The sequence below is a fragment of the Fusarium fujikuroi genome, chromosome FFUJ_chr03 (assembly GCF_900079805.1).
Source record: "Fusarium fujikuroi IMI 58289 draft genome, chromosome FFUJ_chr03".
Classification (NCBI taxonomy): Eukaryota; Fungi; Ascomycota; class Sordariomycetes; order Hypocreales; family Nectriaceae; genus Fusarium; species Fusarium fujikuroi.
The window spans coordinates 4277137-4296510 of NC_036624.1; the positions used below are offsets into that span (position 1 = coordinate 4277137).

A 19374-nucleotide genomic window follows, 5' to 3' on the forward strand; every position below is an offset into this window, starting at 1 on the left:
AGTGCCACGACCTGTGATAAACCCGACTCAAAAGCGAAAACGCGCGAAGGATTCAAGTACATCAGCATTTAAGACAAAATTGACCACCTCACTCAATCATGTCCATGTATATGTTGATACACAGCCCCGATTCACCGTCGTCAATTTACAAACATTCACAACCATGGCCCGAACAGACGCAGAGATCAAGGCCACTATCAAGGCCGTGGTCAACGACTTCAGAGGATGGGACCTTGCGCCGATAATGCACTATCCAAATGAAGAAGGCCTCGAATTCGAAGACATCTACTTCCCATCCGATGACGGTGTCCCTCTGGAAGGCTGGTTCATCCCCTGCAAGGGCTCCAACAAGATCATCATCGCCAACCATCCTCACTGGTTCAACCGCGCTGGTATCCCTTCGCATCTCGAACCTTGGAATCAACTCATGCCCGGGAATGACTTTGAAGTAAATTTCATACCTGATTACAAGATTCTTCATGATGCGGGGTATAATGTTCTTGCATATGATTTGAGGAACCATGGACTTAGTGGAAGTGGAAACCAAGGTCTCTTTGGCTTCTTCGAGTGGCGCGATGTTCTTGGATCGTTGAAATATGTTCGTGGGCAGGATGACACAAAGGACATGACGATTGGACTGTTTAGTCGCTGTGCTGGTGCAAACGCAACACTCTCAGCAATGAGACATCGCCCTGAAGCCTTCAAAGGCGTAAGATGCATGATTGCGCCCCAGCCTATATCAGCAGGGTCCTCCATTGCTGTGATGCTTGACAAAATGGGCGCTCCGGCATCGTACATGGAAGAAGCTGATCGACAATTCTTCATGAAGACGAGTTTTCATATAAGTCAATTGTCGCCGCCGACTGATGCGAAGCACGCCAACGTGCCGACGTTTCTGTATCAGGTTCGCGATGATCCTTGCACGACGCCGAAGGATGTTCAGTCTGTTTATGATAATATCCCTATCCAGGATAAGAAGTTGAAGTGGATTGAGGGGACGGATAAGAGGTGGGATGGATATACGTACTTTCAGAGGGAGCCTGATCAGTTCTTGGAGTGGTTTGCAAAATATATGAACTAGGCATAGCATTGGACAATTCTAGCTTTCTATCGTGCTTATATTATATTGTTGTAATGGCTCTATCAAACGAAAGAAAGGGGTATCGTATATAGTTATCCTGGTCCACTGATATGGTAGCAGTCGTCTGTTAGCATTGAAACTTTACCATCTCATGGCATCTAGGTTCGAAAAGCCAATTCAATTACTGTATATATTACCCAAACACACCTCATACTGTGAAGTGCTCCCTCTGTAGTTGCCGCGTTGACCCCGTATCGCTAGCCACATCATCGTACTCAGACCTCCTCGCCTGCTTAACAACAACTTCCGTTCGTGTAGTCTTCTGGATACCTCCCTCCAATCGATCTACCAGCTCTATATCGTCTGTATTCGCTTCGATAAACGTGGTGTTGCCACCAACAAACATTGCTGAAGGTATTTTGCTTTTTCCGGTCTGTTTTGAGCTCTTCTTTTGAGTGCTATGGGATCTGGAACCGGAGTAGTCGGGATAGTCGCTGTTGTTGCTGGCCTTGACGACCTTGATGATGAGGTCTGCCATGTTCATTTCGATGTGGAGTTTGACGAGATAGGCGAGAGGGTGGAACTGGACGTAGCTGTGATAATGGGTCAGTAATGGTGAGGGGTTGAGCTAGCATGACTTACACAATGTCGTTCGGTAGGGACATCATTGCGATGAGAAGGATCTGAGCATAGTCAGTATCTAAAGCAGCAGATCAGGGGGTGGTAATAAAACATACGTCCATAGTCATCGACACAGCAATCATGCCCAAGTTGAACCGAAACAGCCGGGTGTACTTGGTCAGGCCGTTCGCAATCAGCCTTGATCGCACGAGGTGTATAAAGTACAGGTTGAGACCTGCATCAACCACTAAAAAGATAACCTTCTCAATTCTATCCCAGACTTTGTTGATGTCGATCCAGGTCTTGTTAACCTGCAGCCGAGCCGGGATCCAGATTGTGAAAACACTGATGTTGATGCATAATATGATGATGAAGGAGTATATCTTGAGTCGCTTGGCATTTTGTCGGTTTACCATGAGAATCGCGATCCGGTTGATGATGATTTGAATGAGTGCTTGAAGTTGGATACACCAAAGGAAAACTGCACTGTTAGCCTCTTCTTCGAGAACACAAGGGACGCCAGCATGATAGCAGCGGTGACTCACTTAGAGTAAAGAAAACTGGAAACCCGCCGGGGATGTAATTTCGTAGATAACACCAAGTGACAGCGCTCATGATACAGCTGCTCGTCCACTCCAGCCATAGCAGTATGATATAGTGGTTCATCCTGCGTCCTCTCCTCCATGACTTGATGGTTTGTTGTATCCCTTTGGTGAACGTGAATAGTCCGACTCCAAGCGATATTCCCCAAGCGATACTCGCAATATTCATGTCATTCTCACCAGCATCGACTTCGATAAAGTTTGGCCCTTTCCATAAGTCCCCCATGGCGATAACTCTGTGACTAAACTCGTTCAATTAGAAGCGTTCAGCAAAGAAACCCTAAGGAGAAAGGGGACAGGAAGTATAAAAACAAGGAAACGAACGAGATAGTAAGCAAACGATGGGAAGCTCACATACATATCCAACACAGCATCGCCGCTAAGCCTTCAGATCTTGCGGATCCTGATGTCTGCGCCCAACTAATAACGTTGATCCTATCGAAGGATAAGAAGCACGGATGAAGCATCCATTCTCGGGATCCGCAGCGATCGATCTTCGGCGGGGGATCCCAGAGCATGAGGCGAGACTCGATCTCTGGTTGGACCGGGGGTGTTAGGGCTTCATCCAGAGATCCTCAGGGCTGCATATCTGCTGGTACGTTATATGGGGCTCGTGCATGGTTGGTAGGAGATAGACGAGTATGCTTTGGGGTGTTTTGCGAGTCGTCTCCCTGAAGAATGATGCCAACATTGCTCAAGATATTGATGCTACTACGAAGTTAGCTAGAATTGAGAACAAGTCGCTTGACAGCCCTACACGTGAAACAAGTAGATGTTCCAGAAAACGTCTTGAGAAATGCTTCAATGGTAGTACACATCACGGATCGTGAAGCGACACTCTTCTTCGAGTCAGGTGGGCCCATGTCACCGGCCGCATATTACCGCCAGGCCCTTGCTTTCTGTAACAAAAGAAATATGCCGACGAGACGAACTTGACACTATCGAACTTTGATTGGGAAAAAACGTGGTGAGTAGCAGGGAAGAGGAGAGCTGAATTTGATGCTTTTGCGAAAATTCTCTGAGGGTTGCTCGGTGAAGATCCGGGACTGGTATTAGGAGCGAGCGAACCTAACCACGACACTCAACTCATACGATGCGTAATAAAATCTTTTCGGCTTTTGATGTTGGCCAAACAAGGCGGTTCCTTGATGCATAGATACTTCTTCAACAAAGACCAACAGACCACATCTATAGCGGGTCTCTCCCACTGAAGAAACTTCTACAAAAGCAAAACAGCAGATGCAATCTCGCACAAACGAGCTCTCACAACTGACCAGATCTCGTCTCATCTCTGTTCCCAGCTCCAAATTGCGGCTCAACATCCTCGTCACCTCAATAGCGGACGATCAGGGTCTAACACTACCTATAATTATGCACCGGTGGAACGGATGTTTTCTAGCTTCGAGCCTAGAACCAATGGTCTAGGACTCCAGTCCACTGTGAAACATGCCACGTGCATGGTCGGCGTGTTTCGCACGCTATTGATAGCGGCCGCTGTAGGGCTTTGTGAGGCTGTAGTGGATGTCTTCAGAGGAATAGCAGAGCAGCTTTATTATGTTGAGGTTACCACCCGTATTTTGAAGCGTGGAGATAGGAAAAAAGAAAGTTTGCATATAATAGTACCCTAGCAAAAGAAAGCAGATCATCCGATTGCTACCTAACATTCTTGGTGACACTGGACGGATCTCATAGGCAAGCCCTGTAAGCCTGGACCCTGTCTTCGGCTCCGCTACGGCTCCCAGATGGAAGTTGTTACAGATATGGGCCTAGAGAATTGATGGGCGGTCAATGCAGCGAAGAGTCGTGCTTGTATATAATTGGAGGGTCATGTCAGCCACTGAGATTACCAACACTTCACTGCGGAGATGATAGATGATGCTGGTGGTAAGCTCGACTGAGTATGATGTCATTGACTCTCTCAGGTCAAATCTCACTGCCTCCTACAACTGCACTCTCGCAGCCGTTCAATAAAGGGCAGTTCAACTACCTCAGATAACAACCCACTTCTGTTCTTGGCCAATTTAGAGCCCCATTAATTGAAAACGTATATGGAAACACTCAAGTTTGTCGTCGTGCGTCTGCTCAATGGGCATTGACTCACCCGTGCATGGTCAACACGAGCAATGCCTTTATTGAGCATTTTTGTAGAGTTACTTTACGGGGCTGTGCAAAACAATAGAAGAGATTTCTGGTCTTTATGCGATTGGCTGGTAGTTGGGTTGACCATGTTTTGTTCATTTGTGACCTTCCCTTGACACTCAAGCTTATAAGTGATGGCTTGTTGTAGATTCATTCTCTTGCACTAGACAAACACCACCAGTCTATCTTGAGTGTATTGAATAGCTACATGGATAAACAAGCACTGCTACTTCTGTTAGAGTTTCTACATAGATCACTTGAAGCTAATACTTAACAGAAGCGCTGTGCAAAGCGCCATAACAGAGGATAGAGAATGGGCATTGCAGGGTATAGGGTGAATGTTCGGAAAGCATTCACACGCAACCAAAAGAAAAAAAAGTCGCCTACTAAGTGTCACCACAGCACGAGCTACACCAGAACAATAATTTCGAGAAGTTTACTCATGGCCTCTGTTGAATAGCTCTAGCGCTCTGATCACTTATGACGATCCAGTAGTGGCAACCACCCCGCAATCCTCAGCAATCAACCATCTACAATACAACCTACCAAGTGCTAAGCCACCATGACTCCCTCATAAACCCCCCCCCCCCCCCCCCCCCCCAAGTCCTCACTTACACGACTCCAGAAATGCTCGAATTCATACCGCCATGAAGAAGAGATCTCGTGCCTGCGAAGCCTGTCAGGCCCTCAAAGTCAAATGCGAGCCATCGCCGGAAGAGTCATCCATCTGTGAACGATGCTCTCGTTACAACCTCACTTGTGTTCCTGCTGCGAGAAAGTGGCAGAGAGATAGGATTGCTGAGCTGGAGGATCAGGTTAGGAATCTGCAGGATAAACTTGATGGTGCTACCATTTCGACCTTGAGGTTGTCGACTTATGCTGCTTCGACGAGGGCTACTTCGGTGTTCTCTGATGGAGCTTGGCCACAGACAAATGCTGGGCCATCAGAGCTGGGCTTTCTGGATTCTCGTCTAGACTACGATACTCAGCTTCGATGTCTGGAGGTCTGCTCAACAACCGCTGGACAGTTCTGGTACCTTATACCTTCAGTCGACACCACCTCAGCACGCTCATGGCTAGACTCCCTCAGGACAGGAGCACCCGTCAAGCTCATATCCATGCTCGCCTTCACCATGGCCCCCTCCTCCGCCCAGATCGATCCCCAAACACAAGAAGACCTACGGATCAAGACTTTCGAAATCCTCGGCCAAGCAGCCGTCGGTCTCAAACGGCCCTCCCTAGATCTCGTCCAGGCCGCGCTAATAATCGGTCTCTGGATCCGGCCCTCCCTCGACTGCAACCACGGGAACCCGAATCAGCTTGTGTCGCTGGCACACGATCTCAGCGTGGAGCTTGGTCTTGGAGGTGCGGAAATGCAGACTTCTGCACCGGCGTGGTTCTTCCGGATCCAGGGGCCGCTGACGCTGGAGATGCAGAAGATTTGGTTGGCGGGCTGGATGACTTCTACGATGAAGGCTGTTGGGCTGAGACGAGCGCATGATTTTGATTGGGGAACGGTGCATTATGAGGCTCTGGGGGCGTTGGAGGCTGATGGGTCGGATCAGTTGTTCTTGGAGATGCTTTATACGATTCGACTTCACGCGAAGGTTGCTAGTGCTCTTGAGCTTTGCAATACTCGCACGTTTCTCGACGTCAACTCTGATGTTGTGGCAGCTACGAGGAACCAGGTCTACAATGATTTGAACGAACTGAGCAACAGACCTCTTGCGGGCGATGTTCAACTTCGTTTCTGGAGAATGCTCGTCGCGATACATGTCAACGAACCAGTTCTACATACAATCACCAACAAAACCCTCTTCACATCCCCCTACATCTCCGAAAGAATCGGCGTCCACGACTTTGCCCGCGGTCCCATAACCCAAGCAACAGCAACTGCTCTCCACTCCATAGTAGAAGCCTGCCACCTCGCCATCTCAATAGTCCTCGAAATGGACGCCTCCACCATCCTATCCCTTCCCTCCCTCTGCTTCGGTCCAGCGGTGAGCTACACACTCTCCATCCTCATCAAAGTCTTCGTGGCAGTGTCTGCACCGGGAAACACATACAGTCAAATCCTGACCCGCGAAACCCTGCACGTGCGAGAAGCCATGCAGAAACTCATTTCCGTCAAGGAAGCGCTGCTAAAGCTCGATCCGCACATGGGCAACTGGAACACGAGGATCATAGGATCTGTGGAATGGCTGGGCGTTTGGTTGGATGATTACGAGAGTATTATCGAGCGCTATGAGGAGAATCTGCAGAGGGAGGTTGCAGAACAGGAAATCGAAGGACTCAGCCCCAATGGACATTTCTAATCCATTCCTACCGACTCTGTACTTTACACCAATCTAGTAATTAATCTTTAGTCTATGGAGTAACATGCACCTTATTCCCTGTAGCTTGAATTTTTCTCCTGCAGAAAGGGTCTAGAAGCCGTTAAATCCTACAGGGATGTTTTTGGCGCGGGAATCCGTGTCCTGTCACTTACACGGGTAGACTCACAAATGACGTACACGACTCTCGGGAGGCTTTAAGGCTGTGCAATAAGCAATCAGGGCTGTGCTGGCAATTAAGCTTGTCTTTCCCCAGGGTCTTTTATGGAGACGGTGAATTTTGGCCGTGGATTTTATATGTGTTAGATGTGAGACCCTGGTAGTTGGGGATCAACATCATGATCACAGAGCGTTATGCATGGGATGAGCGAGAGTCGATGATGCTTTGACTCTGAGGGAGATGCTTGGTATGGAAGTGAGGAGGAATTGAGGAAGGAGTTTGTTTGAGGTTTGAGGTTGGCTTCATGGGGAGATGTTGTGTATAAAGTGAAGAGAGAAGCGCGGGGAGAAGAGAAGTCTCATCACTCACAGCTTCACACTCCAAGCATCACAACATCACAATCGCTCTCAGCTCAACAGCTATCACCAACCTCATTATCTTCTTCAGTATCAAAAGCCTCCAAGATGAGACTCCTCAATCTCGCAGCCCTCGCATCCGCCGTGGTCGCTCAATCCGACCTCGCCAGCATTCTCTCCTCCCAATCCGACCTCTCCACTCTCGCCGAGCTCCTCGCTCTCGTGCCCGACATCGCAGAGACTCTGGCATCCGCCAGCAACATCACCATCTTTGCTCCCACCAACGAGGCTTTTGCCTCGGTCCCCCGAGACATTCCTGAGGGTGAAGCTATTTCTCAGCGCAACGACACCATCGCCATTGGTGCTCTGTTGTCAAACCATGTCTTCAAGGGCTATTATCCTGCCAAGGTTGCTACCGACATTCCTGTGTTTGTGCAGTCGCTTCTAGACTCGAGCTTTGTCAATTATCGTCAGCCGTTTGGCAACTTTACGGGTGGTCAGTATAATGGTATTGTGAAGGATGGCGATGATGTTGTTGTCATCTCTGGAGAAGAGACTCTATCCTATGTGACTGAAGCCGTAAGCAATGCTCCATCTCAGGCATTGAATCGGTACTAATGATTTGCAGGATATCAGGGTCGGTGACTCGGTCATCATCCACAAAGTCGACAAGCCTCTCAGCTTCGGTGCTCCTCTCCAACTTTTCACCCGCCGCGACAACCTCCTCAACTTCAACGCCGCTCTCAACGCAGCTGACCTCCCCTACAACTTTGGCAACTTGGACCGCGACTCCTCTACTCTTGTCAACATCTCTGACTTCACCGTCTTCATCCCCAACGACCCTGCCTTTGAGGCTATTGGTTCAGTCCTCGAGAGCGCTGATCTCAAGACTCTGCAGGAGGTGTTGAAGTACCACATTGTCGACGATGTTCTCTTCTCTACGGATCTGGCCAACGTCAGCGTTCCTAGTCTGCAAGGTGCTGATTTGACGTTTACTGTTGCTGAGGATGGAAGTGCTTGGGTGAATGGTGCTAAGATTCTCTTCACCAATGTTCTTCTCTTCAACGGTGTCGCTCACGTTATCGATGGGTAAGTCATGCTTCTATTTGACCACCAACAATACTGACAGCAACAGTGTCCTCAACCCTGCCGACGACCCCTTTGACCGCGCTGATCTCAAGCCCGCCGCTGAAGCTGATGACCGCCTTGCTTTCCCGGGCGCAACCCCCGTCTCCAAGCTCCCTTTCTCAGTCATCAGCTACGCCGACGACAGCCAGCCTACTTACACCACCCCCGAACTTCTCAAGACACTCAAGGCCATTGATGTCTCTGCTCTTGCTACTGTCACCGCTACCGCTGATGCTACTACTGGTGCTGGAGAGACTACTCCCACTCCTACCGGAGTCACCCCTGTTGTCAACTCCGCAAGCTCCAAGTTCGTCGCTGGAGGAGCTAGTGCTTTCGCCGTTCTCATTGCTCTCCTGATGGTTTAAGCTGTTGGTAGCTTGAGGTCGTGCTTGTAAAGCTCCTGTTTACACGATTGTGTTGTTCACCTTAATGCTCCATATACAGATCTTTCAAGATCCAGAAGTCCCCCGGTCAGAGTAGACTAGTACTTAATATCCTGAATTTGCAATTTTTTTTCTTCTTCTAAAGTGTCATAAGAAAATGTGAACAAGCGTATACTGAATCGGGGAGAGCAAGCGCCGAAGATTGGTCATAGACTCCATCTCGGAAAACCGAGGTCTAGCGAGGGTCCGAGAGTGGGGATTCCGCGCGAGGATCGCCAGAGTTGGCTTCCGATCGCGATACCAATTCCAATTTCGTGCTACAACTTCACTGATTGATTTGTCAGGTTAATTCTTGCTATAACACTTACACCAGACGTCAATCTCCCTAGCGCAGACTCCATCCCTCGCTTTGCAGTTCCTATATCATTTCTCAAACCCTCAAGTAAGTCTCATCATGAGGGCGCCCGTGAAAGCACCTTCTACTTGGGGTAGTACAGCTCGTCGGCTCGCATGTTGGTCGTTCTTCATCTTTATTTGTTACTGGAGTGCTGAATGGATCTCAGATCATAGGGGCGCAATCTCTCAAATTCCCCTGGCGAGCACGTTAGTCGCAGCACCAACAAGGCTCTACCAGCAATATTTCTCTGGAGGAAAGCCATTTAGTTCGTCTACGTTCAGGCTACAGGAGCAGTCTCAGCCTATCAATATGGGCTCTCAGATCAAGAATCTAGACGACCTCAAAGAGCATCTCACTCATGATAAACTTGACGAGCTACGGAGTTTCTGGTTTGAGCATATCCCCGAGGAGGCCAACCGTATCATCGCTCCTGGAGAACTGCAAAAGAGATGGTTCTTCTCAGACAAAGAGTTTGACAATGTCTGCGTGTAAGTCGCACCCTTGCTCTCAATCGACCATGCCCTCTAACGCATCCTAGCACTCGATTCAGCCCTGTACTAGAAGCCATCCGTAACGCAGGAGTTACATCCGCGCAAGAGCTTCTGTCCGTTGCCAAGCCTCGGAACTCGCTAGACTGGTTGAGTCTCATCATTCTGCTCGACCAAATCCCACGCAACTCATATCGTGGGGACAAGTCATCAATCTGCTTCACTTACTTCGACCCTATCGCGCAGCAAGTATCCCTCGAAGCCATCAAGCAGGACATCCCAGATAAGGCACCCGAGATCCGCTGGGTCTTCTCCCACCGCAACTGGTTCTACATGCCCTTGATGCACTCAGAAGATATATCTGCGCACGAAAAGGCTGTCGCTGCTTTTGAGCAGATGAACCAGGATATACTGAGCTTGATGGAGGGAACAGGCGGTGCAGATGAGTACGAGAGGAAAGCAAGAGAAGTAGTGCAGGCGGATCCTGAAGCAGCAAAGGCAGTTGGTAAGACGAATAAAGTATTCGAGGAGAAGCATATAGTGATTATCAAGAGGTTTGGGAGATATCCACATAGAAACAAGGCGCTTGGGAGGGAGGCGACGCCAGCCGAGGTGGAGTTTCTTGAGAGTGGAGGTGATACATTTGGTAGCTGAGATGCCTGATGCATGCATTGCACAGCGGATCATTATGATCTGCATTAGTTATAGACAATGACCTCATTGAGCTAAGATGCCTGCCATGTTGGTCCAGGTACGCTATCAAAACAGTTGATGATCATATTCGCGTATCAACGCGAGAGCGGCCAGACATGTACATGTTGTGGGCGTAGACAAGCCATTGATGACAGGTAGTAGGTACCAGGCACTAAGCTGAGAGTAAGTTCAGAATAGACGCTCGGCGTTTTGAAGAATTGAGTATCCCAAAGTCAATCAATCCATGCGGACAATTTACTGCAACGCGTCGTCTCATGACAGCGTATGCGAATCCTATTCAGAGCCACCTCATACAATACGCCCAAAGCGAATACGTCTGGGCAATTTAAACGGCAGCCGAAAACGCCCCTTTGCGCCAATAGGAATCTACGGGTACGCTAGTGTGACAGTCCCAACTACCGACAGTCCACTAACGACCAGCGCCCGCCCACCAATTCCCCAGGGGCTTTTTTTACGGTTCTGACACTCAATTACCCAAACAGGCACCTCGGATGTCGAGTGATCCGACTTTCAGCATCGGGAGTTGACCTGATGTCACAGTGCTATTGTCCGTCAAATAACACCACTTTTCTTCTTCCAACTATTATATATTATAAACAAAGTTGTCTTTGATTCGAAATGGTTACTACAAGAACAAGTTCTCGAGGCGAGACTGTTGGCACTGAAACTTTTACTACAATCGATATCCTCCTACACCAACTACACCAAAACGAACGATGAAGAACACGGACTCGAACCCCTCATTTTCAAATGGATCGTCCAAGAAACACGCTGCCCATACGTGGCATCATACAGCCTCATCAACAACAATTCTCTGGCTTGCTGTATCATTGCCCCTCGTCATATGGGATATAGGCTACGTCTTTGGCAGACCTCACACCATGCCTGAGGGTTTCCTCCACTGGCCATTATACGTCCCGTATGCGCTGTACGGCGAGGTCGATCACGTATACGGATGGAAGGCGTTCAATGCCAAGAACGGCTTCACGGCTGCCCAGACGGCATTGAATGTTGTTGAGACGGTCATGTACTTGGTGTATTTGTACATGCTGTGGACACGCACGGACAAGACGCTTGATGGTGCGAAGAGGACTTTGAGTGGGCGTGATGGTGCGCTGGCTGTTTTGATTGGCTTTAGTGCTGCTGTTATGACGCTGAGCAAGACGATCCTATACTGTAAGTGAGTCTGTCCTATGCATGGGATCAGATCTAACGGACTCAGGGGCCAATGAGTATTATAGTGGCTTTGACAATATTGCTCACAACACACCGATGGACCTACTTACTCTTTGGATAATTCCCAAGTAAGTGCCGATACGATGTGCTAGAATTAATACTAATTCCCTATTAGTGGTGCCTGGATTGTCCTTCCGACCTACATGATCTCCAAGTTTGGAGGAGATATTCTCGATGGCTTGACACTCGCTTCAAGCCAAACAGTAAAGACGGCATAGAATAAGCACAAGGGGTCTAGTTGAACGTCTTTTTTAGTACTTTACGGACATGTATGAGCAATGGCAATGAGGGATGATTTGTGAATGACGAGCTGGGTAAGAGTGCTTTGAGGCTTAATGAATATTGGAAGAACCACTTTGAACTTACCACGGTCGAATAATGGCATTCATTCCCATCAGCAGATCGCAGTAAGAGCAACTGACATCAGTATTTGATGATTAACTACTAACCTTCCAACCTCACCCGTACCTCCCACAGCAAACATAATAAAGCTAGCTATAACTATCGTCTAGACATGTCATTTCATAAAGAAATAGGGGTATTCGCTTATAACGACCAAAAAAACAAACATAGAAAAACGCGTCAAGCGTAATAGCGGCCACACATCTCCTCCTCGGCAAATCTCATTCTCATCTCATATCAGTCAACCCTCCCAGATCAGCATACTGCTCCCAAGCAGGCATCATATCATCATCCTCCTCCGTCATCTCCCCCGGACTCTCCATAAACGTCTGCATCGCCGCCCAATCCGCATCCTCATTCACGATATACGGCTCCTCCACCTGTGTCTTTATCCGCAGCGGCTGCGGAAACATGCTGTGTCGTCGGCTCTCAACCTCGTCTGCGTAGCGCGAGTCGGAGAATATCGCGCTGATGGGTCGGCTGCGCTTGGAGACGCGGCCGGACATTGAGCGTGCGACCATGGACATTACGTCGCGGCGGCGTTCGCGGCGTGCTTTTACATCTTTAGGGATCGCGGGCTCGACGTAGTACTCTGTTAGGGGAGGGGTGTCGAGGGGTGACTCGGTGTCGTTGGTTTCGATGCTCTCGGGGGTTGTGTTGTATGTGTCGTCTGTTTTTGTGTCGCTTCCGTCTGTGTCGATGCTTACATCGTTTGTACCGTTGCCGTAGCCGTGGACAACGATTTCGTGGTATGTTGGTCGTGAAGGTGGTGTGATTGATTGAGGTGGTGTGGTAGAGGGTGATTTAAACATGCGCATGGATCGTCGAATTGTTGAAGAGCGGCTAAGTGCCTGTGTGAATGAGTTTGAGCGCGATGGACGTGAAGGCATTGATGCTCGACGCTCCATCTTGCGGTTGTCGTGTTGTGTCTGGGGACGATCTCGGTGAGTGAGAGCGAAGTAGTCGATGTCCGGCTTGATCTCGATCTTCCCAAAGGAATCTTCTCCTGCGTCTGCAGCACCATCCTGTTGCAAACTCCAGGTCGGTCCGCTAGTAACGTACTGGGTCTGGCGTCTCAGGATACGGTCCAGATCGCGAGGAGTATCCCAGGGTGGAAGCTTGTCAGTCAACGCCGATAGACTGTAGTGAGCCTCGTTGATCTCATCCTCTTGCAAATCTGTTGCCGTGTCCGTTGCGTAGCGAAGGACTTGGTATGTTGCGTAGATGAGAATCCATCGGACCTTGCGAGCATCCACCAGCGACACCTTCTCCTGCTTGTCTGCCTTGTTTGGCGACATGATAGAATCTTCTTCGAAGCGTCGATATGCTCTCACGAGGTCATTCTGTGCGACTCCTGGCTTCATCAAATTAGATGCGTTGATCAGCGCTGTGTGAGCTGTTACTCTGCGATCCGATCTGAGAGTCACACGCCCAGGAAACCAAGACATGCGCCGTGAGTTATTGCCATTCGTGTCTGGGAGAAGCGGCAGTGGATGATCAAGAATATCGTATCCATGTTCAAAGTCGAAAGATTGAACCAGTTGAATAGTACAGATCCCTCCGTGCGCTGTAGGCGGCATGGTATGTGATGAGGTATACTGATCATCAACGAGTAGATCATACAAAGCCTCAAAGTCCTCACGCATGATCCGTAAAATAGCGGGATCAAACAAGTCGTTGCCAGAGTCCGCAGTCGGCGGGTAGTATCCCAGCTTCGTCGTATAAAACGATAACAAAAAACTTCGGAAGCGCTCAAGATGTGCCCGGGCGCCTGCTGAGACGCTCAAATGAGCCTCTGACAACTCATCGTCCAGAAAGGTCTTCAGCATAGACGATGACCGCGTCATGCGATAATCAAGTTCGAGGTGTCCCTTACGTATGAGCTTGCGTGTTGAAGGGCTGAGCTCCTATTCTCTTCGTCAGCGGCTGGCCTTAGCATTCTTGCTCAGAAAGAGATAAACAACAAACCTGAAACCCAGCATTTTCGAACAAGTATTCGCTCATGCCGACGCAATGTGCAAAAGCTCGGATGTACAGATCCTTCATTTGAAAACACTCTGCGAGCTGCAATATCGCCAGTGCGTGGTTTGGCTGGTTGGCCATGTCGAGATAGCCCTCCTCGTCGAAATACTCCATCATATCTGAGACATTGTCGTCCACGCCGGACCGAAACTCATGCATACTGTGGAGAAGACCAATAAGAGCATTGCCGAGACTGTATCCGACCATGGATCTTCGAAACACCCAGGCGAAGAAATTGCGTGTTGCGAGGTGGTAGTTGAAAGCTTGTGTTTTATCTGTCGTCGGAGGTGGCGGGATGTATAGTTCGATTTTGCGTGTTGTGTTTTTCTTACTCCATCTCATGAGCTCGCGAAGATTGGGTGCTTGAACGCCCTCCCACACGAGAAATCTTTGGATGAGGGGGTAGCATTGGGCTTCGAGGAGTGCTGAGAAGGGGACCTTGAAGGAGGGACCTCGTTGAGAATGACCTTTTGCGTGGAGATGCACCATGCAGTTTCCATTTCGAAACCACAGTTCAGGGTCCTGTTTCTGTAATTAGATATTCAGTTTCACGAGTGATTCTCGACCGACTCACTCGTCGAATGTTGTCCCATTCTGTGCACGTTCTCGCAGCTCCATCCCACCGCTTCACAGTCGGATGATGATCCATTCTCCCATTCACAAAAGCGCTGAACCGCAGGGAACTCTGTCTAGAGTTCACCTGTATAGACGGCATAGTGAGAGTCGTATATATATGTGCTTTTGGCCAGAATGCCAAAAATATCCACGATCAAAAGCAGCTGGACAAATCTGCAGCAAGCCGCGTCGTCGGGATGTTGCAGGTGAACGAGTCTTTGTTCGTTAAATCCCCTGCTCTGTTTAGAAAAAAGGCCCTGTCGTTTCTTTTACGAGCGCGTAAAATAAAATAAAAACCCCATCACAACTCAAGTGATACGGCCATATCGAAGGGGAAGAGACGTCAGGCGCAGGGTTCCATGACGGGTCCTACGTAAGAGATCTCCAGAAGATTCAAGACAAGACGAAAGATCTCAGACCTCGCCCAGGGGGGGCATATGGCCATGTTAATATTGGATCTCTCTCTAAGCTGCTCTGAACTGTCACAACGCACCAAGCCTAGCCTTGCCCAACAGGGCGAACCCTTGAACCCGGCAAGACAGGGCCCCGACGGTCGAATTTGAATTCAAGCCAAGACCAAACCCAAGAGGTAAGACACTATCAAGCCACCGCATTAGCGTCCTTTTTCTCATTGACTTGTCTAGCTTGTTCAGCGTCTTGTCGTTTTTGAGCTGGTCGTAGATCCCTGCAGGTAGCTCGCCTATTAACTAGAGTCTAGAAGCTATGAGCTGGCTCTTGACGTGGTTTGTCTTGTTTGTTGTAGAGCACTGCATACTACTCCATACAAAGCATTGAACCCATAGATGATCAGTGCTCATTGACGAAAAAGCAAAAACTGTCGATTTAGTCCCGAACCCAAGAACCTGGCATTGAGACAGAAAAGGATGTAGTATCGTATCGTACACCGTTTGTTAGCCCATTGGACTCTCCGATCCGATCTATCGGAGCATCTCGAACACCACCCACCGAAGCTAGCAGCATTACCTTAGGCTTTGGTCACAGCTTGCGCAATACAAGTCAACAAGTTACAGCAGAGAGAAGTTGGTGTGTATCTCTGCATGATGCATCGACAGTCACACAACACCACGAACAGAATCAATGATGATGAATGATCATCGTTCTTTTAACCGGTCGTCCCGGGCAAACTTGAGAGCCTAACTAACTCTAAGCAAGCAAGCAATCTTGAAGAGAAAGTGGCGCAATCTCTTTCAAGGTCAACGAAATTGTGTTAATCTGTGACGTCCCGAAATTTCGGGAATTAAAACAGGGCCTCTATTACTCCACGGGTCTTGTCTTTGTTAGGCAGATTTCTTCAGCTCCACTGGGATATGCCAGATTATCTCCAACAGCAAGGATCATCTCCAGCTACAATCCCTGAAACTTGATACATTTTTACGGCAATTCTTTCTGCGACCGCCATTTATTATCACTCTCTCTCAGTTCCAGTCTGACAACGAATTGTCCGTCAACTTGTGGATGGCAACCCAAACTCCTCAGCCGCACCGACTGGGGGACTCGAAGGCGTCGGGAGACTTTCAATACTCGAACCATTTTGGGGAATTCAGCCAAGCCTAGTTTTCTGCTTAGACCAAGGGGCAGGTCCAGAGACTCCAGACAGGTCAGAGCTAGAGTCAGCCCAGACCAGGGGCGGGACCTGACCATCACTTGTTCTGGCTCTAGCTCGGCATGCAGAGTAAGCCCAGCATGAGGTCTTCTTCTGTCATCATGAATCAATAGCCTTTGACCATCGTGAACTAAACACCTCTCTACCCGTAACTCAAAGAACCCCGCAATTGCAATGTCGTGCAGGCGTCATATCATACCTGGAGCCAACAAGGCAATATTGACTTGACTGGATACCGAATCATGGAGACCGGAGTCCGAGTCCTCGGGTTCGGAACTGAACTGAACTCATAAAAGTCCAGAAGGGATTATCGTTGAGCAAAGCCTTCACAAGACAAGACAAGGCGAGACGAGAAAAGCTCGTTAACAAGGTTGAGCTTGTCTGTTGCATGTCAGACTTTTACGGTCTAGACGCATCTGGTTCCAGATCCCGTCTCTCGCTTCCCGCCTTATAGCTGAACTCGCCACTAGCAAATCGTCTCAAACGAGGTGGAAAACTTTCTTTACTGCGTTGTGGGCGGGATGAGATGGCATTCAGGGTTCAAGCTTGGAGCATTAGCCGCCCTCAGTTGTGTGTTTCACCAAGCGAAGCTTCGACCACTACCAAAGGTCTTTTTTCCTGACAACGCCACAGTCTCGGAATGCATGAAATGTACTGAGAGGGCTTATTCATGCTTCTGGGTACGAGAGTCAGGGCATTAGAGGACTACTAATTAAAGACTTTTGGAAACCGTTCTGCGTTGTGGTTTAAAGGTTACCAACCAAGAATCAGATAAATAGACTTCAGAATGAAACAAGACCATAGCAATATCCTTAGATGGAGCAGGAAAATACAATAATCCAGGTCGGTCAGTGCAAGTTTAGGGGTATGATACCGAGTTGAAACAATTGGTATTCATGAGCGTTGAGAGAGGAATGTTGAACCGACTCAGCTCTCTAATATTCACGGTGAGGCTGTAAGCTGAGACTGAGTGTGAGAGTGTTGACGACGAACAACCAACGTGTTTCACCTTTTCTTTTTGTAGTTTTAGCAAATCATACAGTTCGCTAAGTTCAAACCGAAAGACACGATCAGTTTATTCTTACTGCAAGCTCACTGATATTAGTGCTATTCGGGAGATGCATTTAGTTGAATGAATCTATGTAGACCCCTGATTGGCCCCTCACCGAAGTGACCATAGCTCTACTCACCTCACACCGAGAACAAAGACCCTGGGCAGTTCAAGACAGCTCCCTTCCCAACTTCAACCCGAGTCTGCCAACCTCCACGACCTTCCACTGCCATGGCGCTCGTGATACCTTACACGTACATCCAATGTCCGTGTTCCGACGACTCTCCCCCCGATCTCCCCCAAGCGCGTCAGTCACAATCCTCCGACGAACGAACCTTTGACCCCCGCGATCCTCGCTCGAACTACAGCCTCTACCCTCTCGAGTACCTTCTCTACTGCGAAGACTGCCAGCAAATACGATGTCCAAGATGTGTGAACGAGGAAGTTGTTACATATTATTGCCCAAATTGTCTGTTTGAGGTTCCCAGTAGTAACTTGCGCAGCGACGGGAATAGGTAAATAACACAAAGACATGGTCCAGACCAAGCCTGACATGCGCCTCCTAGATGTACCCGAAGCTGTTACCAGTGTCCCGTGTGTATTGGTCCTGTCCAGGTTATGGAAACACCTGTGGAGAAAGACCAGTCACACCCTGGCGCCGACATCCCAGGGCCTCAGTATGCCCTTTATTGCCAGTACTGCAACTGGACCTCCACCGAGATAGGCATCAAGTTTGACAAGCCTAACGGCATTCACTCGCAGCTCTCCAAGATCAATAACGGAGGAGATCTCAAGCTCACAGCGAAAGAACTCAAAGAGCGTCGCAAGGAGAATCCAGATGAGCCACCTCTTGCTGACAGTGATGTCGATACAGACCTTCAGTATGCCAATTTGAAGTCATTCTACCAGTCGCAGCTCGCAGACACAAATGCTGCCTCAAGCGGTATATCTCCACTGAATGACACTACTGGTTATGGATCGCCTGCAGCGTCGTTGTCTCGTATCATGGCTATGTACACCGGTCACGGCCATGCCCGCAAGCGTAATGGTCCTTCAGATGTGATGCGTGAAGCTCTCTCGGCAGAGGAGGGTCTCAAGTTGGCTGATCTGGATGAATCTGCTCAGATTAAGAAATTGCACCAAGAAGGGTGGGATGCAACGGCTACTATACAGCAGAACCTTGAACAAGCAGAGGCTCAGAGATTCCAGGATGGTCTACGACCTATACCACATCTCCTCAGAACAAAGCGCTCTAAGCGTTGCTCTGTGTGTCGGCATATTATCTCCAAGCCAGAAAATAAGGTCACGTCGACACGTTTCAAAATCAGACTTGTCGCAAAGGCGTATATTCCTACGATCACCATCAAGCCTCTCAACCCCACAGTCGGAACAGTCCCTACCACGCAGCGTCCTCAAATTCTAGAAGAGCGACCACTCAAGCCCCTCACCCCGCATCACTACATCATAACCTTCAAGAACCCTTTGTTCGATGGAATCAAGGTCACACTTGCTACGCCGAACAGTACGCCTGGCAGATTCTCCAGCAAAGTGACTATTCTTTGTCCTCAATTCGATATTGATGCCAACACGGACATGTGGGATGATGCTCTGAAGGACGACGACAGAGACAAAAAGCGAAAAGGTGAAGAGAGCAGTGGTCAGCCTGAAGCCGGTAAGATTTGGGAGCGAGGGCGCAACTGGGTCAGTATCATCTTGGAAGTGGTTCCCGCTTCACTACGACTTGATGGTCAAAAGGACAAGAGCCCGTTGAAGGAGGATGAGGACATTCTTGAGATACCCATGTTTGTGAGAATGGAGTGGGAGCCTGACTCTCAGCAAGATGTCGGTGCAGCATCTGCAAAGGAAAAGGATGCTCAGGAGAGGAGGGAGCTGGCTTATTGGTGTGTGCTTGGAGTTGGCCGCATCAGTCACGATTGAACATAAAAAAAGGCATGCACATGAGACATAGATCTAGATACCCAGTAATTGGACCAAGTCATGGACGGGAAGAAGTGTTTGAGT

At 48.9% G+C, this 19374-nt stretch overlaps 8 protein-coding genes; 6 read left to right on the forward strand and 2 right to left on the reverse strand.

Annotated features, from left to right (window-relative positions):
- Positions 1–163: 163 nt before the first annotated feature.
- FFUJ_03408 (putative gibberellin synthesis family protein) lies at positions 164–1081 on the forward strand (the record flags this gene model as incomplete). The annotated part of the gene is made up of 1 exon (XM_023575253.1): positions 164–1081. One exon carries the CDS (start codon positions 164–166, stop codon positions 1079–1081), a length of 918 nt encoding a protein of 305 aa, XP_023428463.1.
- Positions 1082–1289: 208 nt separating this feature from the next.
- On the reverse strand, positions 1290–2530 carry FFUJ_03409 (uncharacterized protein; the record flags this gene model as incomplete). XM_023575254.1 has 4 exons in its annotated part: positions 1290–1674; positions 1724–1764; positions 1819–2183; positions 2248–2530. The coding sequence occupies 4 exons, from the start codon at positions 2528–2530 to the stop codon at positions 1290–1292; spliced, it is 1074 nt and encodes a 357-aa protein (XP_023428464.1).
- Positions 2531–5090: 2560 nt separating this feature from the next.
- On the forward strand, positions 5091–6758 carry FFUJ_03410 (related to cercosporin resistance protein; the record flags this gene model as incomplete). The annotated part of the gene is made up of 1 exon (XM_023575255.1): positions 5091–6758. The coding sequence occupies one exon, from the start codon at positions 5091–5093 to the stop codon at positions 6756–6758; it is 1668 nt and encodes a 555-aa protein (XP_023428465.1).
- A 642-nt stretch (positions 6759–7400) lies between these two features.
- On the forward strand, positions 7401–8785 carry FFUJ_03411 (uncharacterized protein; the record flags this gene model as incomplete). XM_023575256.1 has 3 exons in its annotated part: positions 7401–7871; positions 7921–8381; positions 8428–8785. 3 exons carry the CDS (start codon positions 7401–7403, stop codon positions 8783–8785), a joined length of 1290 nt encoding a protein of 429 aa, XP_023428466.1.
- A 724-nt stretch (positions 8786–9509) lies between these two features.
- Positions 9510–10342, forward strand: FFUJ_03412 (uncharacterized protein; the record flags this gene model as incomplete). XM_023575257.1 has 2 exons in its annotated part: positions 9510–9688; positions 9739–10342. The coding sequence occupies 2 exons, from the start codon at positions 9510–9512 to the stop codon at positions 10340–10342; spliced, it is 783 nt and encodes a 260-aa protein (XP_023428467.1).
- Positions 10343–11118: 776 nt separating this feature from the next.
- FFUJ_03413 (uncharacterized protein) lies at positions 11119–11856 on the forward strand (the record flags this gene model as incomplete). XM_023575258.1 has 3 exons in its annotated part: positions 11119–11578; positions 11625–11706; positions 11754–11856. The coding sequence occupies 3 exons, from the start codon at positions 11119–11121 to the stop codon at positions 11854–11856; spliced, it is 645 nt and encodes a 214-aa protein (XP_023428468.1).
- Positions 11857–12267: 411 nt separating this feature from the next.
- Positions 12268–14777, reverse strand: FFUJ_03414 (uncharacterized protein; the record flags this gene model as incomplete). XM_023575259.1 has 4 exons in its annotated part: positions 12268–13311; positions 13375–13947; positions 14009–14584; positions 14637–14777. The coding sequence occupies 4 exons, from the start codon at positions 14775–14777 to the stop codon at positions 12268–12270; spliced, it is 2334 nt and encodes a 777-aa protein (XP_023428469.1).
- A 2806-nt stretch (positions 14778–17583) lies between these two features.
- Positions 17584–19290, forward strand: FFUJ_03415 (probable dynactin arp1 p62 subunit RO-2; the record flags this gene model as incomplete). XM_023575260.1 has 2 exons in its annotated part: positions 17584–17867; positions 17919–19290. The coding sequence occupies 2 exons, from the start codon at positions 17584–17586 to the stop codon at positions 19288–19290; spliced, it is 1656 nt and encodes a 551-aa protein (XP_023428470.1).
- Positions 19291–19374: the final 84 nt, after the last annotated feature.